The following is a 16,659-nucleotide window of genomic DNA, read 5'->3' on the forward strand; positions in this document are numbered from 1 at the left end:
ACAAGGCTGACGCGCTAGGAAGCAAGCGCGCCTTGCGGTGAGAACGTATGTATGTATGTATGTGCATGTGAATTGCATACGGCAAACAAAACGACGACTCAGCAGCCAAAAGTCAGACAAGCAGGACAACAGCACGAACTTGCAATGATCCATAAAGCGTTAAAAAATGCGATGACTATGCCACAATTATCGGCGTGCCACATCGTGCCGCGGCCGCTGTCGCTGCCATCGTCTGTCCAATCATAAGGCAGGCGCGCAGACAAAGAGCCAGCGCGCAAACAGAAGGAATCTCGGCAATGCATGAACGGGTTGGCGGACGGAAGACGCGGCGCACGCGGCATATAATACCGGCAGCAGCGAGCAGCACAAGCCAAGAAAGCAAAAACAACAACAATAAACATACATAATATAAAACTGAAACGACAGCAAATAACCGCACAAAGCCGCCAACCAGCCCGACCAGCGTTTATACAAGCCGCACACACTGGTTAAAAGTAATAAAGCAGCAGCAGCAAATCTTAAGTGAGGCTAAAACGCGGTCGCGCATACACACTTCTTACATACAACTACCATACAAATGAAATGAAACACAAACAGCTCGTTATGGATGGCAGGCATGTGCGCCACTGCCACTGCCGCACCAACCGCTTAACAATCAACGGCGCAAGCAAGCAAGCAAGCAACCAACACGCCAAGACAACGAACGCCGCGCACCACTTAAGAGACCCCAATCAGGCAGTCATACTGGCATCAGTCATTCAAGCAGCAGGCAAACAGCCACGGACGGACACACCCGTATAATGGAGTACGTATGGTTGGTATGCTTGAGTGTTTGTGCCAGTTGTGGTCGTCGCGCATATAGCAAAGGGGACGCCGTTGGCTGGCAGGGAACAGCTGGCGGGTCGGACGTGGTAGGCAAGCCGTTGTCGTGAGAAATCGACTACACTCGACTTTCCCACGGTATAACAATCACAACACAACTTGACGACAACAGCAACGTAGACGGAGATGACGCGCGCGCGCTGACTCGTTCCACATTAATGCCGCTGTCGGCTAAGCCACTACAACAATAAAGGCAGCAGCAACAGCAACAACAACAATACTAAAAAGTTATATGCCTTGTCGTTGCATAAAAAGTGTGGACGGGCGCGCAGACAGACGGCAGTACGTTTGGTTGGCGCGCTGTGTGCTTGTGTGTAGGGGAATTCATTGTGTGCAGGCAACGGAATGTCGACAAGAAAAGGGGGAGTTCATAAGCATGTATTTGTGTGCTTGTGTGCGACCGGATAAGTAAGCAGGCAAGTAGCAAGCAGGCGCGCAAACATATAACTTGTGTGTGTGTGTGTGTGTGCATGCGCCTTGGAAGACGTTAAGCGACGTCAGTTGAGAAGTGATACTTCAACTGCTTACTTAGTGTAATACATAATGGCACAACGGTAGAGCGTAAGCAGAGCGATGTGCGGTATATGTTGGTGGTGTTTAGCAACTGAGTGTGCGGGTATTTTCTCATTCAGTCACTGAGTTCGACGACGTCACACTGTGGTGGTGGTTGTTTGTGTGTGCGCGCGCACTCTCTGCGATAAGCTCGATCGTTGCGGCGCTTCGTTGCTCACTCGGCTGAGGCTATAAAAGTCAGAGCACGGCGTTGTGCCGTAGCATTCATTGCAATAACGTTGTACCAAGCAGACACGCGTACAAATTGAAAAGCAAGAAAATTGGAAATTTTGGATTACAAGAACGCGTAGCAAAACAAGGAGAAAAACAACGCAGTAATATTGGATTAAATAGAATAGTAACTAAAAGTTAAACTCACAAGCAATGGTACTCGAGATGGAGATGTCAAAGACCTATCAATACCGCAAAGTGATGAAACCGATGTTGGAGCGCAAGCGACGCGCGCGCATCAACAAGTGTTTGGATGAGCTGAAGGATATCATGGTCGAGTGCTTGACCCAAGAAGGTGAACACATAACGCGCCTCGAGAAGGCCGATATATTGGAATTAACCGTGGAGCATATGAAGAAATTGCGCGCACAAAAACAATTGCGTTTGGGCAGTGGCGTCAGCGCAGGTGCCGTACAAGATACCAAATTGTCTATAGCGGAAAGCTTCCGCGCCGGCTATGTGCATGCCGCAAATGAGGTATCCAAAACATTAGCCGCACTACCCGGTGTTAATGTGGATTTAGGCACACAACTGATGAGCCAATTGGGACATCGCTTGAACTACTTGCAAGTGGTTGTGCCCAGTGTGCCATTGACTGGTGTGCCAGCAGCTCAACATTTCCTGCCCACACCAGCAGTGGCGCAAGCAACAGCAGTGGCCGCGCAATACTACAGCAGCATGAGTGGCAGTGAGCGCAGCGCTACCAGCAGTCCTGTGGTAATCACACCACCACCATCCGAGTGTGGCAGCAGTGAAAGTGGTAGCTGCAGTCCGGCACCCAGTGATACATATGGCGCCGTGTGGCGGCCTTGGTGAATATGGTTGGCGTAGTAGCAAACGGACACACAGTGATCCCACTCAGGCGATGTGAATCTCTCGTGGCTATTGAATTGAATGTACGCGCCTAGCTTTTTTGCTAGCTGCGCGACAGGCGCAGTGCGTTAACGCAACGCTAGGCAAGCGGCGCTGCATTGATTTGCAGCTGCAGGGATAGCGCGCTGTTGCGTATATGCATAGATGTCTATAAGTTAAGTGGGCATACTTGAAGGCAGGTCGGCGTTCTCATTGTCCTTGCGTTGGTGACTGCTCAGCGCGCGTTGACCTGATGCGCATTGGCTTGAAGGCGTAAATTTCTCAAATATGAAGCGCAAGTTAGCGCTAAATTGTACACCTCGCATTTTTATGCAATAAAACAATTGTAAACACAGGGAAAACAAGAATTTATGTAGTATTAAGAATTATAAAAGGAAAGAAAGAAAAAAAAAATAAATATAAAATACACAAAAAAAAAATTGTATGTCTTCATTACTTTTATTACTTTTATAATTAAATCAGTTTATCTGCTAGGGCCATATGCCAGTCGCAGCTTACTGTGCGCTTCGTAGGCCTCCGCACGGTATCGCTTTTTGCTAAAGAAGGTCTTGATCTCGTTTATTAAGGCCGCGCGCTGACGTATGAAAATACGTCAATGCGCGTCACGCGCCGACCAAACGGACATTTGACTCTTTTAAATTCATTGATTGTTTTTGCTTTTGTTTTCATTTGTAGATCATCCCATAGCAAAATATTCCCACACCATAAAAGCTGCTCAACAGCTTCAGTTGAGCTTGACTTGCGGAATTTCACAATCGGCGCAATGTCCGGTCGCACAAAAAAAAGCGCCTTGTTTCTAGTTTAACTATCTGCAAAAAAAACTAAACATGTTGTGTGCATGTGCGCGCTTGAGTCATAGATTGCTAACCCGTGCCAATAGTGTAACTGTTCAAAACAGCAACTGACAAAGTGCGAAATCGCGCGCTACCAACAGCGCGTTTCTATTGCTGACGCAGCGCGTTATGTGCGCGACGAAAATTCGCATGCAAACGCGTAGTAAAACAGTTAAATCGACTTAATATCTGTATGTTTCTATGTAGCGCATTTGCACTGACGCACACATACACACAAACCGCAAAGCATCTTATTATTATTTCGCGTTGCTTTAAGCGCAATCAACAAGTATAATAAAAACGTTAATAATAATAACCACATAGCTATATAAAGCAAGGCAAGTCAACAATAAAGTATAAAAATACAAAAAACAACAATAACAACAACAACAACAGCACACACAACTCGAATGGCAGTTAACGCGTCGCATGCCGCAAGCGGAAGCGTGAGCCATTCATTGAAAAATTTTCCCACACTTTTGTGCGGTCGCGCTTAATGTGCGCTGTTGCCGTCGCGTCGCACTTAATGACTTTCCAAGAACGTATAGAAAAAAGCGAAAATAAAAACGATAAACGCCACGCAAACTTGGCTTATCGTTGCGCATTGCCACATACACACACACACACATACGTCTGTATAAACACGGATAATAATATGCGCGTGTGCCTGTGCATGTGTGGCTCCAATTGCGGTAGAGCGGCTACTGGTGCAGCGCATTTGCTCGCGCCTGTGCTGACCCACGTCGCGCGGCACGGTGGTGGTCCGATCTCCACGCGCAAATCATAAATACATATGTATACATATATACGTGTTTAACTACATACATACATATGTATGTATATGCTTGTGAGCTTGCCATGTACAGTTGTGGTTTATAAAATATAATAACTAACAAAATTGTGTTCATATTTAAAAACAAAAGTTTTTTATCATATTTTAACAGCAAAATTTGTTAACTGCGGTTTTTTCTCTAAAGGATTTCCGTTCAAAATTTTATCAACACATTTTTTTTTCGAAACTCATTTTTTCGCTACTTTTTCCGCTATGTTTATATTTTTCTGTGAAATCATATGAAATCATCATGAATGCTCCCTTCAAATCCTTTGGTAGTAACATGTTTGCAAAAGATATTCAAAAGATTTAGAATACTTCCTCTATCATAAGCTCAGACATCTAAACACTATGTGAAGACCTTTATTCCGAACCACATGCTTTCTTCTCTATTGGCATAGACAAGATAGTCGTTCTTCCTTTTCGCTGTTTGGCGCCCGGTCTTTTCAACGGAGCGCTTCCCCTGGTTTGTGCGCTGGGTTTGGGACCCGCCATGTAAAAACAATACCAATGAAAAGAAGAAAACAGCCTGGGATGAGAGACCCCCTTTTTATGACGACCACATGACCATGACGAAGAATGCACTTATAATGTCCGGAATGTCCGGTTTTTAATTGGAAAGATGCCGTAGCCCAGCAGTGTGATGGATTACAGTTTATTAATTACTTCACAAAAAATGTTGGTCAAAAGATCAATTTCCAACTTCTCAACTTGATTTCCAAAGTCCCGACTAAAAAAAGTCTTTCGCAAAGATGTAAAAAATCTTGCTAAAACTATGCGACCGAACCATATTCAAAAATTGTAAGTGAGATATGCAACTATAAACACTGAAATAAAAAATTTCATAAGCCTTTGCAGATAATCTAGTTCAAACCCTAGAAAAAAAGAAGTTAAGATCGTCTTTCAGTCTAAGCTTTAGGGAGCACTAGCACTTTAAACTTGCCTCTTTCACCATTATCTTATACTTATAATGGCATATCTTAGACAAGTATGTATAATACAAAGAGTTTGTATTAAGGCTTACATACATACATACATATGTCTTCTTAGCCTTGCCAAATATCTTCAATCTAAATTTCACACAAACTAATCGGATTTTTCTGCGGACATGAAGGAAGTTATGCGGATTGTTGAAGAAAACTGCTGATACTAAAAGACCGACAAAAAATATAGTTTAGGAATCAGTTAAGCTAAACTTCGAGACTCGGAGTCTCGGACGTCTTTTTTTAGTGATCTGGACGTACATAAGTACATATATCTGACAACAAGTTGGTGTATGGTTTCTTTTTCAAAGACGTTAAAAATAAACAATTAGCATTATTGCATTCCCAACTGGAAAGTCTTTGATATGTTTGAGGATAAGGTAAATCTTAAATTTCAAAATACCTTTTTGATAGGACGTACAGGTACATACACATATGTATATATATACTTACCAGTAATATTTCTCTCATCTATTTCTCAGCATGATCAAAGTAGGCTTGAAAATTCACACTCCAATTGAGATTTGTTTATTGAGACAGAGCTCTTATAACATTTAAAGAAGCACGCTCAATGTTTATGTTCCAACGGTTTATCCAAGTAGATACATATGTATGTATATTTCTTTCGAAGCCTTTGTTTGACAAATCACATATGAGTCGAGTCAAGCTGTCTTATTATTTTTGTTCAGTATTGTAAATCATTTCATCATAGAAAGACTTACGCCTGAACAACGTTTACAAATCGTTCAACTTTATTATGAAAATTCGCGTTCTGTAAAGAATGTGATTCGCGCGTTTCACTCAACTTATAGTAAACATAATCAGCCTACTGAGCGCACTGTTCGTAACCAACATCTTGAGACCCAGCATTCATTATTGAATAATATTCGACCGAATAGACCACGTCCAGCGCGCAATGAACAAAATGTGGCAGCCGTAGCTGAGAGTGTACACGAAGACCGTTGAAAATCTATTCGGAGCCGTTCGCAGAAACTCGGAACGACTTTATGTCGAAATATTTAGTTGAAAGCGTACAAAATACAGCTTGTCCAAGAACTGAAGCTGTTTGACCTTCCTAAGTGACATCGCTTTATTCTATAGGTTCTTGCAAAGTTTCAAGAAGATCCGTCTGTTTTCGAGCCAAATTTTGTCCGGCGATGAGGCCCATTTCTGGCTCAATGGGTGTGCAAACAAGCAAAATTGCCGCATTTAGGACAAATATAAACCTGAAGATATTTAAGAGCTGCCATTTTATTCAGAAAAAAAAAAACGTTTTGGCGTAGTTTGTGGTCTGGTGAAATCATCGCTCCATATTTCTTCAAAAATTATGCCGGTGAGAACGTAACCTTCAATAGCGACGGTTATCGCGCCATGATAATCGACTATTTGATGCATGAAATTGAAAGGGTTTGTGATCTCGGCGACATTTGATTTCAACAAGATGGCGCCATTTCCACACATCGCATCAATCAATGGATTTATTTATACTTCGGTGAATCGATAATCTCAAGTTTTTAGCCAGTCGGTTGGCCACCACAATCGTGTGATATCACACCGTTAGACTTTTTCCTGTGGGGATATGTAAAATCTAAAGTCTATGCGGACAATCTTGCTTCGGTTCAGGCCTTGGAGCAAAACATCATGCATGTCATTCGCCAATTACCAGTCGAAATGCTCGAACGAGTCATCGAAAATTAAACTCCACGGATGGACAACTTTTGCGGGAATGAACCTGAGTGAAAGTGTTAAGATTACACTAAAAAGTCTTTGATCCCTTCTTCTGAATTCCCAGGTTTCCGTGGCATTTTTTAACGATAATTCCTTCCAATATTTTATCTTGGCTATCCTGCTGCAAATTTGCTCCTAGTTTCTTCTTATAAGCCACTTAATGCTTCCATTACAATGTACATAACTGTTTTTATACTCATAAAGTGTATATGTAAGCCAAGTATAATGCAATTCAGTGCAGAAGGCTTAAGATTGCCTCTAATTGCCAAGTCGCATTTAGAGTGGCGTTGACTTTGTGATTCGGCGACGTGATTGGACCGGTTGCTTAAGAGTTCAGCGCTGTTCCCATTCATTTATACAACATAGATACATATGTATGTATGTACATATGTACATATATACGCATGCGCCAAACGTGTGTCACATACGTTTGATGAGACACAAAACCAAAGATACTAAATGTTGTAAAGAGTACCGAAAAAATAGCAAATGAGCCAAATGAAAAGAGGATAGTTTTTATATTAAGTGGCTTTATGATTAAGCTTTCAAGTATGCATATACATACATATGTACATATACTTAAGTATATATTTCTAAACTGATAATATTAGAATAGGTAATAAATGAGGTTTGCACCGCGACCTAAGGTCTATTGTGCCCTAGGCATAATAAATAACGAACTAAAAATAATAGCCGATTTGGATCACAAATGGGGGTCAACGGTTGCCACGTGTGGATGGTGCTTCAGACGCTTTTTCGTTATTTAAGAATTTAACATCAAGTTTCTTTTCCTCTATGTTGACAGTAAACCGCATTCTTAGATGCCAGATCAGGGACATCTTATACGGTGTCGCTGAAACAAATCGGTTCAGAACATTTTCTTCTGGAGATACTAACGGTTGCTTTTTTGTGTTGATAAACATGTCATGATAAACAGGTTTAATAAAAGTTAGGTTATACCGGCATGTTTTCATGACACAAATAGACTTACGGGTTGTTTTTAATGTCAGATTGGGGTTCAGTCTAGTAAGTCGTAATGGACGTCAACGCGTTTTGCGAAGTTTAGTTTAGACTTGCTTTCTAATTCTTATGTGAAGCATCTAGTGCCTTGAGCTGCGAAGTTCCTTGATATCTGAGCCGAGTTCAAAATCGGGCTGGACAAAAATATAGTGTTGTTCCAGCTTCTCTCCCATGCCTACTTCCTTGCAATTTCTGCAGGTTCCGACCGTCAGTACTTAACCCATACGGTTTGCATGTGACGCCAGTAGGTTGTGAGCTATCAAAAGACCAACAATAGTGTGAATATTTTCCATCCAGTCCTTTTCCCATGATCGTGGCGATCCTACAAGCCCTTAAAACTTCCAACCTCGCCCTTTCGGAAATTTCATTACGTATCGTTTTTAGCGACTTGCGTTTTTCCTATACTGTTTCGGTAGCAAAGCGGATAGCAATTTGGCAATATCTTCGGTTATATCGTTTCCCAGATTGTCCTTGTGACCCGGAACCCAGCCGGTCAACGGTTGTCTATTCTCTGCTTCTAAGCGCATTCTCTGACGCAATGCGATGTTAGATTACTGCTTTAATTGGTCATCGCATTGATTTTCTTTATGTAGTTTCCTGCGTTATTAGCTATATAAGTATCTCAGCAGATTTTCTGAACACAAAGACTTCTGCCTGGCTCGCCTGAGATGCAACTCCGCGCAATAGCCTACTTCATCTGCCAGTTTTGATCTGTCCGTATAAATATTGAAAGCTCCGCTGGTGGATCGCCTTGACCTGAAGATTCTTTACCTAACACAGTCGGCCTTGCAACTGTTTTCACTTCCGATGTTTCCACTCCAACGTCCATTGCTGATAACCTTTCTATTGCAGCCGTTGGATTGGCTTTTAGTGCCACCCTAATGCAGACAACGGTGGTCTGCTGCATTCGTTCCAACGGTTTTCTGTATGTGATGTTTATGATAGCGGTCCAACACACCACATTATAGTAAGATTGGATTGACTGGGTTAAAAAAGTCGTAAGAATAAAAGTTTTTCGAGGGTGTTTGCCTTTTATTTAATAAACAAACATTAAAGTAAAGTTTAAAAAATTATTATTTTTTTCAATTTTTGAAGAGATTCAATTAAGATTAGATAGCTATTTGAAGAGATTTAAGTAAGTAATATAGGGTTGCCAACTGTTAAAAATTTTATTAATTAATTTAAATTTATAAAATAAAGGAACTATTACAATATGGATATTAGACCACGCCTATACTTACATATACCGAGGTTATACCGCTAAAATTTGTTTGCAAGGTTGCCACCTTTTTATTTTTTTTTTCAATTTACCACATTGGCACCGAGATAATGATTCTGAGAATTCTTTGACATGCAAATATTTTATAAAGCGATTTTTACCGCTAAACTTTGTTTGCAGAGTTGCCACCTATTTTTTTCTCTAATTTTACCACCATCAAATTAGTGATTCTGAGAATTCTTTGTTATAGAAATATTTTATAGAGCAATTTCTGCGCATTAACATCGATACAACGCCAAGAGTGGTGTGTGCTCTTCCAATCCGTCTCTGTTATCTGGTTTAAAGATCCGACGGTACATGTAAAAACACAAGCTTGTGATAATGTACAAACTAATTAAATAATTGAACGCGTGAACGCAGAAGAAACCAGTATTATCTTTCCACAGTGGTTTTTCGGCTTAATGCTGTGAATTCGTAAAAGAATTGCTTAGGCGGCAACAGCGCCAATAAAGGCGAAGAGCGGAAGCAACTCGCATACATATTCGCCTCAAAATTTACTAGGTTGGGTTATCTGTTGTCAATTCCTAATGGCCAAATATCAACCAAACGACGTATCGCCTAACTAGCGATAGTGGCCAATTAAATTATGGCACTGACTTATCAAACTGCTCCCTTCACCCAGTCGTCTTATCAGATCAGTGCGTGCTCACGTCTCACATTGGCCGTTTACAAATTCGCACGTCATAAGGCCGCATTGACCGCTAATCACCAGTCATCGTGTCGTATTTACGCGTCTCTAAGTTTCATCACCCTTTTAAGCGGGCTTTGCTCGTCAATACGCGATTTCAAAATACCGCAAAATCGTCTCTAGTTGCGTTATAAGCGTCTAACCGTCGATGCTGACGCTGTTATTGTTGACATCACCGTTGACTTAGTAATGCTTTGCTTGCTTCGCTGATGTTGATCACAACTCGTAAAACCGCTTTACAATTTGCCGTTTCATCGTTTACCGATTTCTGACAATTCGGTCTGATTGATTGCACTTAAGCGCCAAGTTTATGGCAAAATCATTTCGCCAATTTACAGTTACGCCGTTGTATCGACATTCACGCGGTAATGGTGTTATTGCCGGTAATTGCACTACACCGGCAGACGCACCTCCGTTAGCCGGAGCCACAACTGGTAATTTGGCTAGATGATGACTCCGGCAAACACGTGCCATCGTCCGAAATGTCGCAATACTTGCGATTGATGTATTTGGCGTGTGGCAATGGGATGCCGTAACAGCGCTAGTTATGTTGCTTGCTTCGACGGGTTGACGGAAAATGTCGATTGAAGACTTTGAGTAGTTTATTAATTGAGGCTGTGTGCGAATGGTGTGTATAGTATATGCTTATGTACTTAAATACTTGTACAATATTAATAATATTGCAGTCTCTCGTCACTTTATTTAGTGGCGAGTTCCTTCCCCAAAAGGTTCAAAATTATACTTTATTTCCATCATAAGTGACAATCTTGTCTTTGAGTTGCAAGAACAAAATTTTAGTCCCCCCCAAAAATCAACTCTGGATTCGCGCCTGGATAGAGGTCATAGCTTTAGTTGGATCATCTGAGATTAAGTCAGCTGTAGAGCTCAAAGCATGTAGCTCGTATCGCCCCCAAAAAAACATAGAATTCCGCGGACTTATTATTTTTGCCAGACAAAATTTATGGGGAATGTTTCTGGCTACCTCAACAACAACAGCATATGCCAAACTTTTTCTTCTACTTGTACTGTGTTCCTTGAAAATTACACGACAAAATGGACGATTTTTTATATTTAAAAAACTTCCAAACAGCTTATTTTTTGATGAAGTGCTATCTCATGGAAGACATATGGGTGCTCGATGGTTTGTCATTGGACATATGTAGGATTAAAGCCCCGGCTTCATATAGATGGCGCTACTACAATTAAATACATACAGGATTTGTCCGGGAAGTAATAGGACGGATTTTCTTCTGCCGCGATTGTACTTCGGAGCGTGCGCGCACCGACTGGATTCGGTATAGGGCACCCGGAGAGTCAAGACAAACATCTTCACCCGACGTGCTTCTGTGAATGGTGCAAGCCGAAGATGCAGCGTTCGTTAGAGCAGAGGTACGTGATTAAATTCAGTGTGAAACTCGGTAAATCTGCTACGGACCCGTTTGATATGATCAAGCAGGCTTACACTGATGTTGCTTTAGCAAGAAGTGGTGTGTTTCGGTGACACGAGGCCTTTTTGGTGGGCCGGGAAGAGGGCGGTGATGAATGAGCAAATCCAAAGTGAATACGATGCTCATTGTCTTTTTTGACATCAAAAAAAGTTGCATCACGGCAACGAACCGACTCACACTGCCTTTCTTGTGAACAGATACCTTCCGCTGCCGCCCCACAGCCCAGATGTGGCCCTCCAGACTTTTTTTGGTTTCTTGTCTGAAAAGGGCGATGAAAGGCAAGCATTTTGAGACGACAGAGGGGATCCAAGCAGCATGCACCTCGGCTCTTAAGGCTATTCCGGATAATGCCTTCCGTGACTCTTTCAATGCTTGGAAATCGGACTGGCAGCACGACATCGACGCAGAAGGAGCCTATTTAAAAAGTTTTTGAAGAATTGCAAAGATTGGTTTATTATTTTTTTTAAAGTCAAGTCAGTCCTTTTACTTTCCGGACAAACCCTTCATTATGAGTTCCCAACTTCAACTATGGCCTATGGCATACACGCTATGTAAAATCTTTTTGTGATTAGGGTTTCGGTATACGATATAAAACGATCAAGTTTGACCTTCAGCTGCTTCAGCGAATTTTGTTGTATCTCTTCGATCGACTGAAACGGGTTTCACGGAGCAGCAATCTCAGTTTGGGGAACAAGAAAAAATCACACGGAACCAAATCGGTGAATACTAAGCCACTATTACTTAGAGTTATTGGAGCGTTTGAAGGACGAAATCGAGGTTTTTTTGAAGAAAGAGAAAGTGCTGCTTCAGCAAGACAATGCACCGTGTCACAAGTCAGTGAAAACGATGGCGAAAATCCATGAATTCAGCTTCGAATTGCTTTCGCATCCACCGTATGCTCCAGATCTGTCCCCCAGCGACTATTTCCTGTTCGTGGATCTCAAAAGAATGCTCGCTAGGAAGAAATGAGGAAGTGATTGCCAAAACTGAGGTACATACAAAAATGGGAACGAAAAATTGGAGAGTCGCTGTAATCAGTGTATCACCCTTGAAAGGAACTATGATAAATCAAAAACAAGTACTTATTTTGCTAAAAAAATGTTTTTTTACAATGGTAGGCTGGGACTTTTCAATTGACCTGTTGTGGAATTAAGAGTTCACTTTGATCAAAATGCTGAATTTCTTAAAACAATTGTGCGTAATTACAGTTGCATCTCTCATATTAATAACTTTCGTGGACTTGTGAAATGATTCACTGCACAAATTTCCGTGAACTTAATATGCGCCTATGTATTATCTACACAATTTCCATACTAACATGTATGACGTCACAAAAGTAAAGTCAAATATTTGCCCGCCGTTCAATACGTGATCGAATGATGCGGTCTCTTCTAGCTAATCCGGAAATTTTACAGCATTTCTAAATTGAACAGTGTGACACATAACTCGATTACCTTGAGGTGCATTAACGTTTTCACGCTTCGTCACAATATTGAACATACGCCATACTGAATTACTTAGAAAAACTCCGAATCACACGATTAGTCAAACAAAGCACGCAAATTATGAGTTCTACAACAAAGCTCTGCTGAGCTCTGGACCAAGCTACAGCTAGTCACAGATATTAAGGAAGTTGGCTCGCTGAAAAGGTACGCTTCATTGCGCGACCGACCAATCTAACCGTGCCGTTTGTGTAGCTCGCGCGATTCAACCATAAAGAGCCATTCGATTTGTCGTGTGCAATAGCAAATCTAAACATTCACTCTGGCATTTTTATTCCTTTTTATGCAATAACAACAATTTCATCATGGCATGAAATAGCGAGCATCTCACGGCCCTCGAAACAGTGTTTGCCAAATGCGAAGCTCTTGGCAACCGCCGGCTAGCGCCTGGTGACTGGCGGCCTAACGATCGCCGCTTGGTGAATTGCAGCAGCACCGCAGCAACGCCGCCAGCAATGATGCTAAATTCCCTAATTGCTACAGCGTGTGCTAAAACACATCCTACATTGATTGTAGTCGGGTAGCTACGTGACTGTGTCACGGCTCGCCTGGAGCTCACGAGTTGTTCGAGTGTGCAGTGCGGCGTTGTTGTGTCGAAGGTGCAGAATAAAATCAATAAACAGTACTAAAAACAAAAAGTGATCACAGCAATTTGAGCCATAAATGTAGCAGTATACAATTGCAATAACAACAGTAACAAAAACGCTACCAACAACAACAATATCAAAAACCAACAGCTAGTGTAATGGGTATTAACAGAATAAGCACAGCGCCTTAATAAATAGTCAGCAAGTAAGTGAGGCGGTACTCATGCCAAGCTAGTACCACACTAGCCTCTGCCCTAACCAGTTCTGACCATGTGGCCATCATCAGCAACGACTATCAGCCACAATATTACCAATAATTCGAACACACACACACAGACGGACACGACGTATGCATAAAGATGGGGTTGCCGCTGCAATCGTCAGCCATAAAAGCAGTTAAAAGTTGGAGCCACTTCGCGCACGCCTTCAAAGATCCAGCAGAAACACCCAGCGCGCACAGCAACCAAGCCAGCCAGCCAGTGAGTCCCAGTGGCACAGTGCGCGTGTGCCAAAGTGGTATAACAACCTCCCATATTACAAATATTGCTGCAGCAGCAATAAAAGCAACAGCACAACAACCGACAATAACCACACTTATAGCAAAAAACATGCATTGGCGCTGCTTGTGACCGTGTGACCGTATTGCAATAGCCGCCGTCGCCACCATCGCAGTCGCATTTCCACGTCGCGACCTCAGGGCCACTGCTTATTCGGTCGCCTCGGTGCGCACAATGAAGTAGTGACTTGCCATCTTTTTGTTGTTGCCGGTCTGCCGCGGTTCGTTTGCAGCGTGCCATCGCATAGTCCATAGCTTAAGGCGTTTTTTGAGGCTTTACTGCCAACCAACCTCAAGTTGGGTTCGTTTGCTACAAACGCACACATATACACCCCAGCGAGCGCAGCCATAGTAACAGTATTAACTCCTGTTGCTGGACTTAACGATTGTGTCCACAATCATTATGATGATCACCATCACCTCTTCCGTTTGTCGGTTTGTCTACGTTCAATGGTGGTGTTGCGGCGTCAATGGTTTGTTGTAGTGCGGCAGCACTTCGTGGCACAGTGGTTCAGCACAAAGTTGTTGTAAGCAGAACTATGGAAACTGCAGGAAATTCTTGATATATCCATTTAAGTTCTGGAACATTTATAATACCCTGATCTGGTTATTAAGTTTCTCACAAAGTTTGTAACACACAGAAGGAAACGTCAAAGATTTCATAAATTATACATATGTACCTATGTATATATATACTAGTATAAATGATGACGAGTTGAGTCGCTTTAGTCGTGTCCGTCTGTCTATGTGGCTGTCTTAGGAAAGGATACAATAGACCTGAGATCGCAGTGTAATCCTCATCTTTTTATCTAATCTCATCCGCCTGTGGGTACGGGGGTACCCCATCAGGGTTCGAGGGGGAAACCGAATATACCCGCGGTAAGGCATGCCTGTCGTAAAAGGCGACTAAGATCCTGGCCACCAGTCCAGAGCAGAATGGAAGCTCAACTGGTCGTAGCTTCGGCTACAACGTCATACCAAAGACTTTAACCTGGTACCACGGGGAGCAGTAGCCCCTGGAGTTCGCTCCAGTCTGCTCATTGGGTTTGGCCCTTTGTGAAGATTCGTGGTGGCTGTGGTTAAAACCCAAATCGCGGGAAGAACTGACTTTGTCAGCCGAATGTGGAGTTGCATTGCAACCGGGTGCCGGACCCAAAGTACGGCAGAGGTTTTAGATGGGCCTCGAGCCCTACCAAGGTCGTTAGTATGTCCATGCTACACTGCCAATTGGTACTGAAAATGTTTACCCAGTTTTCAGGGCGCTGATCGACGCATTGTATTGATCCGTTGTGCTTTTGAGCACCGTGGAGTTAAGCTGTCGACAGCAGGATCCCACGTTAAACACAATCAGACGTTGTATATACTATAGCCTCTCAGTTTAAGATATGTATGTATATACTTGTATGTATATCCATCTGAAGTTTGGCACTCGTTCTTTTTACTCAAAATAACTATTTATTTGTCCGAAACATTGATATTCGACACTATAGCTTGGGATTATTGTCCAAGGCAACGGGGCAATCTCCAAAGTATTGTACAGATGGAATAGCTGCCATCCACTGGCTGGAGTCCACAAAGCGTGCCGTAAAGAAAGCTGTATTTTACTGTATCAAGATAACAATATAACCTCAAGGTAACCTATAAATTACCTGACTTTCAGGTTTCGACATTTCACTTGGTCTTTGTAGTTATAACTAAACCTTCCTCTTTGTTTATGTTAAACTCCATAACAAACAGATCCGTTTTGCGACATCATTTCAATTTATATGATGGACTTATTCCTACGTACCCAATATCTAACGCGTGTCAAAACCGCTATGGACTGCTCAGTACACATTGGACTAGTTTTAAAAGACCAGCTCCGTCGCACTATTTAAAACCTGGTATTAAAAATTCTTATCACTTTAGCTCACTTTCACACGGATGTTTTTTGGCTATACAGAGAATACTTGGTCTAAGACCGGAAGTCGTGAGCTGCTTGAGCCATATGTAAGAGGATAGTGTCTGGCCACTCCCAAGTGAATGGCGCTTAGAGATCTTTCCTCACTTGCGTGAACGTCTACACATCTATCCTCCGTTAGTTCTGTTTTCTCTAGACTGGTTAAAGAAGCGAAGTCTCCAAATCCAACGCAGAATGACTCTTATCGACAGGTGCAGAACTGAGTAGGCATTTGAGAAGTAACGTCCTTTCTCGGCGGACAAAGACCAAACTGTATAAGTCACTCATTATTTCCGTCCTACTGTATGGAGCAGAGGCATGGACGATGACATCATCTGATGAGTCGACGTTACGAATTTTCGAGAGAAAGGTTCTGCGGAAGATTTATGGTACTTTAAGTATCGGCAACGGTGAATAAGGCATAAGCAATAAGGCTAGTATGAGGTATAGGACGACATTGATTTAGTTGAGCGAATTAAAAAACAGCGGCTACGCTGGTTTGTCGACCAAATAGACAAAAACACTCCAGCTCTGAAAGTATTCAATGCAGTACCCGTCGGGGGAAGCAGGAGAAGAGGAAGATTTCCACTCCATTTGAAAGACCAGATGGTGAAGGACCTGGCTTCGCTTGGAATTTCCAATTGCGGTGTGTACGCCAGTAAAGAAGAAGAAGAAGATCTGCGTACCCAATATCTAACAATTTAGTTTCAATTTTGAAACCACTTT

At 42.3% G+C, this 16,659-nt stretch overlaps 1 protein-coding gene across 1 annotated transcript; it reads left to right on the top strand.

The window, feature by feature from the left end:
• The first annotated feature begins 1,638 nt into the window (after positions 1 to 1,638).
• On the top strand, positions 1,639 to 2,911 carry LOC120766319 (enhancer of split mbeta protein). Its single transcript, XM_040091741.1, has one exon. It carries the CDS (start codon positions 1,819 to 1,821, stop codon positions 2,479 to 2,481), a length of 663 nt encoding a protein of 220 aa, XP_039947675.1. The 5' UTR covers positions 1,639 to 1,818; the 3' UTR covers positions 2,482 to 2,911.
• The last annotated feature ends 13,748 nt before the right edge of the window (positions 2,912 to 16,659 follow it).

Source organism: Bactrocera tryoni, chromosome 1 (assembly GCF_016617805.1).
Source record: "Bactrocera tryoni isolate S06 chromosome 1, CSIRO_BtryS06_freeze2, whole genome shotgun sequence".
Taxonomy (NCBI): domain Eukaryota; kingdom Metazoa; phylum Arthropoda; class Insecta; order Diptera; family Tephritidae; genus Bactrocera; species Bactrocera tryoni.

Bases quoted from the DNA above. Each gene is read 5' to 3' on its own strand.
- LOC120766319 (XM_040091741.1), top strand. From the start codon at position 1,819: ATGGTACTCGAGATGGAGATGTCAAAGACCTATCAATACCGCAAAGTG.